This window comes from Rhipicephalus sanguineus, chromosome 3, assembly GCF_013339695.2.
Source record: "Rhipicephalus sanguineus isolate Rsan-2018 chromosome 3, BIME_Rsan_1.4, whole genome shotgun sequence".
NCBI classification, from domain to species: Eukaryota; Metazoa; Arthropoda; class Arachnida; order Ixodida; family Ixodidae; genus Rhipicephalus; species Rhipicephalus sanguineus.
In genome coordinates this window covers 158,669,144-158,675,143 of record NC_051178.1, presented here as the reverse complement: position 1 = coordinate 158,675,143, position 6,000 = coordinate 158,669,144, and the positions used below count along the sequence as shown (strand labels likewise).

Below are 6,000 nucleotides of genomic sequence, written 5' to 3'. Positions count from 1 at the left end.
GGAATCTGTTTCATGCGAAGCAATCAGTGAGTACTTCTATGCTGTATTTTATGGCTTTGAGCCGAACGTTACGAGGTGGATCAACGTGTTTTTGTAAGTGTAGTAGCTGTGTGCACATCGTGGGCTTACCAGGCACGTCGACAACAATGACGTTTAAAGGGTAACCTTATGGTGCAACGTAACGTCAGCCCTCACGTCAGAGTACATACGTCAGTATTATCGAAACCATGTGCACTTCAGTGGCGGATCCAGGGGGGGGCGATTGGGCGATCGCCCCCCCCCAAAGCTATAAGCCAACCCCCCTCCCCCCCCCCCGCTTTTCACCTCACCGAAGGCCATTTTTCAGAACGTAGAATTTTTTCAGGTGGTCGCTGTGTCCATCCCAATCCGAGACTAGGGAAGCACCCCTCACACAGCCCAGCGCTTTTGTTAAGAGCGAAACAGGCTTTCTAGAAAAGATTTCTTCTGCGTCCTGCATCTTTCAAATAGGCACCGACGAGCACAAGCCTCAACTATTTTGCTAAAGCAACTGCTGCCTTTATGGAAGCGAGCTAAAGTTTCCTCCCCACTCCCAGGGCCATCAGCTCTTCAGCAAAGCGAGGGGTCTTCAAATTCTCCCATCTTTTTCTCAGAGACAGGAGTCTGTTCTGTGTCATTCAAACTGGCATCTTTCGTCCCACCACGGCCGGGCTAGACTGCACGTGCGCGCTTGAGCGCGCACGTGCAGTCAACCTTCAGCGGCTTTTAGTCAACCTTCAGCGGCTGGTCCAAAAAAAAAAAAAAAAAGAAGGAAGGCAGGCAGTGGTGCTGTGAATTATATTCGCCGAAGTACCGAGCAAGCCTCCGAGAGCACGTGCGCGGGGTATAATCGAGCGCGACTTCCGAAAGCTCCGTTTGACCGTCCTTAGGCTGCGGAGATAGAAAGGGCATTTTCTGGCAACACGACCGGCCAGAAAAAAAGGCAATGGGGAGGAGGGGGCGGGGTAACAAAGGGAGGCTTACTCCGAAACTACGTTCAAGGAATACTAGAGCTCGCCGTTGTGGGAATACTCATTTATCGAGCAGGTGGCCTGCCCTTCCCTCTTTCACCCTCCTCTTACCAACAACACTGATACGTGTTCCCCAATGTTTAGCGGAAATATGCGTTTTCTTCTTCATCAAACCAATACTGTTCATTCATTAAGTGGCAGCGCCAACCCAAGACAATGAACGAGAATGGAATGCAAGGGACCAGACAAGCGCCGACTCGTTGCTCAGTTTACTGCGGAAAGGCAGTTACATGAATATGCAAACTCTAGTAGCGCACGTGAGCAAGGCCATACAAAAAAAAGGTATCACATTGTACAACCAATTTGCAAAATAAAGTATTTTGTCTACAAAAACCACAAAATAATCACGTGACACTGCCACGGGAAAATTCTTCGTTGTAAGCTTTACGGCTCGCTTACGCAGTTATCTGAACGTCTCCTGATATGTAAGGCTTCTGTTATATTACGTGCAATTTTGTTTCTGTAAGCAAAGAACATCTTTGAATCAGGCCAAACTGGCTCACAAATTTGACACTCTTTTGTAATGATCAGCTAAGTGTGAGTAATTAATTATTTTTGCCTGGTGGTTGTCCATGCTGTTTCAACCGGCTGTTATTATACCAGCCGGTCTAAACGATGTAAACATTATCGTAAGTTGGTGGCTACATGTAAACTACATCCAGCTGAATATCTTTTGTTTTAAGACGCACAATTTTCGTTGTTTCTTTTGTCGTTTTTTTATCGCCCGCACGGCAGATTCGTTTAACCCTGCAATGCCCAAAAGGTGTTCTGCCTTGAGAAAAATTGTGAGAAAACACTCACCATATATACTCTTCTTGTAGAGTTCATTTTTAAGAAAAAAAAAAGGCGAAATTTTATTTCGAACATAACTTGAATACTACTAATTAAAATTAATTAAATAATTTGATTAAATGAGTAACTCAGTGTAACTTAATTATAACATGTTAAATATCCAATAACGGCTTTTCTATGAAGCTTTGACGGGTTTTTTTACCTCTTTTGAGGCATTATATTTAATGTATCAAATATGATACAGTGGGCATTACAGGGTTAAAGGTATCGGGGGCATTAAAAACAAACGTTAATGCCGAAACGGATGCTTGCGTGCTTAACTCCGTGGAAAATGAGATGTATACATTTGGTTACTAACGTGAAGTTTTAAAGTTGGGCAACGCCCCCCCCCCCCCCCCCCCCCCCCCCAACAACCAACCGCCCCCCCCCCCCCCAAAGCAAGCGTCTGGATCCGCCCCTGGTGCACTTTATGGTGCAACTATGTGAATATAATACGTAACTTTCGTTAATGTATTCCTCTGGGGTCGAGCAATGCTTCAATATAGCTTGCTGAATCATAGGAATACAAATGTAATGTTTATTAGACTGATATAAAAGCGGAACCAACACCGGAACCACAGACGTTAATCTGATATGACGCCTGTATTGTAGGAGTACACATGGTGAGAGTATCATGTAGTGTTTCTTGCTTTCTTGCAAAATGAGATAGCACCATAACCGCAGTTGACGTTGCACCGGCATTACGCCTGCATAGACTGCTTTTCCAAACCAGTTTATAGACCTGGCATGGCTCTGTGGTAGAATACCTGATTGCCACGCAGAATGCTTGGGTTCGATTCCTGCTGGGATACTAATTTTTATTCTTTCCAATCGTTGGGCCAACGCTGCCGATGTCGGTTTTTCTTAATGCTCTGGCATTTAAATTATAAATGTGTGTTCTCGCCGTTCCTGGATAGATATAAACTGTCAATCACCTATGGCGCATACCCGTACACCACGGCCCGTGGTAAACGGGTGTGTGCCACACGTGTTTGGAGGAAAGGGTTTGACGATGTACGCCACAGGATTTTCGCGTTATTCATATCATGACCCAAGAGTCATATTCGCCACATCTTCCTACCCTCCCATGCCAATTTTGGTCGATACCAAGTAGGCGACCATGAGAGCACCCAGACGTAGGCGGCTAGATAGATAGAAACGCTCAAAGTGCCAAAGGTTCGATAAGAAATGCTTCGCATTTAAAATCGGCAGCAGAAGAAAGCTCAGTGTACGCAATACGAATGCACCAGAACGCACAGCGCCAGTCGCTGTGCGTTCTGGCGCTGCAGTTACACTGGAGAACTTGACTGCACGGTGCTTATACACTGGCGCTCACGCCGCTTTGCCCGAGGAAAGACGGGCGGGGCGTTTCCTCTCTGCAAGAGCAACAATCGACGGCAGGCCTCGCACGTGGGCTGACGTTACGGAATGCGCCGTCCCTGCGACGACGATGGCCGGCTCGTTTTATCATTGCTTCAGCCGCGTTCGTCGCCCCCACTCACGCGCTTATACTCCCGGGCGGGACATACGATGCGTGGGGCGGTGTCATCGATATGGATTTCATACAGAACATGACGGCGACGGCAAAACCCCGTCGAAAGTGTGCATATAATTGCTATCACAATAAAAAGATCATTCCGCGCGGGCTCTGGTAAGGTTACGCAATCACTTTTCTTCAATTGTGGCGCACATCAGGTTTTCTTGTCTTGACAGTCGCTTTTGATTTAGAGATTAATAGTTTGCAAATGTTGTCGTATCACTGGTTCCTCAATTAAAGGACGTCGCTTACGCGTGATGTCTACAGCTCGTGTGCACGTGCTTCGAACAGTAAAAGAAGAAGAGAGCTCTTGGATGATGGCTGCGGCCCCGGGCCAACAGCTCACTCCCGCTCATAGCTCACCGCCCAGCTCACAGGCGCCATGGCTGTGTGAGACGCGGCTTCCGTTCGGCGATGGTGTGTTCCAGCTGATGAACGTATTCAGCGCAGCCATCGTCCTCGTGGTCTACGTTCTCCACAGCGAGATATTCCTTCTTACGGCTGGCGTCATGGACCACTGGTGCAGAAGGCCCGATTCCTTCGCGAACCTCAGCGTCGACGAGTGGAAGCAGTTGGCCATACCAGTGGATAAGAACGGCGGGTACAGCCATTGCATGATTCGCGAGCCGCCAGACGGAGGCACAGAGGCGCGCGTCATTCGTTGTTCGTCGTGGGAGTACGACTACACCCCATACGGGCACAACATCGTCAGCGCCTGGAACTTGGTGTGCGACCGGCACTGGCTCATCGACTTTGCGAGGATCGTGTACGCGGCTGCTAGCGTGATCCCGTTAGCCGCAGCTATTTCGTTTGCAGACAGTATCGGCCGCCGGACGGCGATCTTCATCACCGTTCCCGTGGTCCTCATATCGGCCGTTGCCAGTGCCATGCCGAATGACTTGCAGTTCTTCATAATCGTGCGCGCCGTCGTCTCCGCCTCTACAAGTGCTCTGGTGCCACCTGCGATTGCTTTGGTTGCCGATGTATCAACGATAGACAAGTTTCCGGCATACGCTGTCGCCATCTCGTTGCTCGTTTTTACTCTAATGCCTATTACGGTGCTCGCCACTTACCTCGCCAGGACAGGGTGGGTCGCCGTGCAGCTGATACTCATGATTCCAACGTGTCTGCTCGTGGTTCTCTACTACACTGTCAGCGAATCTCCCATCTGGCTTTTGTCGACCGGTCATATGAAGGAAGCCGAGCGAGTCGCTTTGCGTGCAGCGAAAAGGAACAACGTTTCGGTCGACGTTTGCCACGAGCTCATGGCGCGTCAGATGGCAGACCTCCGGGCACGTGGTTGGCAAACAACGGAAAGCAGCGGTCTCTGCAGCGGTCGACTGAGGACACGCACAGTCTTGATGTGTTGCATGTGGTTGGCGCTAAGCTTCGGCTACGACACTTTCGTCACGAAGGATAACATTCCAACAGGAGACGTTGCGACTAGCCTGAGCTTCGTCCTGTCAGCCGTTGCGTGTGTCGCCACCATACCGTTTGTCAAGCACTTCGGTTTAAGAAACGCTGTGGTCGGCTCGGGACTCGGCTTCGCTGTGACGTTGACCGCTCTCGCTGGTGCGACGTACGGCGGAGGGCATACACTGAGTGATTCGCTGGTAGTCCCGATGAGGGCAGCTGGCAGCGTGTGTTTCACGCTCTTTATTGTTATGAGTCTCAAATCACTCCCCATTTTGACTCGTTGCCGGGGTGCTGCAGCTATAGTCGCATCTTCCCGATTCGGGGACACACTGGGCCAGTTGACTCCACGTTTAATCAACGACCAGAGCATTGCGATGCGGCTGGCCATTTCGGGCGCTTTGATGTCGCTCTTCGTAATCGGCGCCGAACTTTTCCCCTTCGACATCGATTACTGGATGCGGCAACACTTGTCACACGAAAGCAGCCCTCACAGCCCGTCGTGCGAAGGTACCAAGCATGCTATGCGTGACACGCTAGTGCCTCTGCCGAAGGAACCCGTCCAGCACCGGCCGATGAAGACGAAGGACAGAGTGGCGTTAAGCCGTTCTACAACTCAACCAACTGGCAAGCAATATGCCGTGTAATGCGTAGACGCAGTGGCAATCTTTTCTTGCAACACTCCAATATTTTAAGCGTTTCTCTTGTGTGCTGTAATGCCCACTTATATCAGAGGCTTTGCTTTCGTTTCGTTACGGAAGCCCACTTCGAGGTCTTCCGTGTTAAACAATTATAAAAAGAACTATTAGCAAATGGTTCTTGATATGTTTGATTGGCTGAGTTTAATATTAAATAATTTGTGATGCGCGTGGATGAGCACAGGCTGAAAGTTTTGTGCCTTTAGAGCACACAACATATCCTTTAAAGGAAGTAGAATTGTTTCTGAGCTCCAATGGCAGCATTGTTTACGCGGGAAAGCCAAGCATCTCGCTTGGGAGATCGCCGATTATTTAAATTTTAAGCATGATATCTTTCTTAGAAATCTTTAATTATCAGAATGGATCTACGGTGACAGTGAAATCGGTCCCTAACGAAGCTAGCTCCCTCAAAAAGTGGCTCCCTCAAAAGGCTAGCGTGGTGCTTGCACCGCTCTTACATAACTTATATTCA

At 49.0% G+C, this 6,000-nt stretch overlaps 1 protein-coding gene across 1 annotated transcript; it reads left to right on the top strand.

The window, feature by feature from the left end:
• Positions 1-3,734: 3,734 nt before the first annotated feature.
• LOC119386020 (solute carrier family 22 member 7) lies at positions 3,735-5,477 on the top strand. Its single transcript, XM_037653373.1, has one exon. The coding sequence runs from the start codon at positions 3,735-3,737 to the stop codon at positions 5,475-5,477; it is 1,743 nt and encodes a 580-aa protein (XP_037509301.1).
• The last annotated feature ends 523 nt before the right edge of the window (positions 5,478-6,000 follow it).

Coding starts and splice junctions, on each gene's coding strand:
- LOC119386020 (XM_037653373.1), top strand. CDS start 3,735: ATGGCTGCGGCCCCGGGCCAACAGCTCACTCCCGCTCATAGCTCACCG.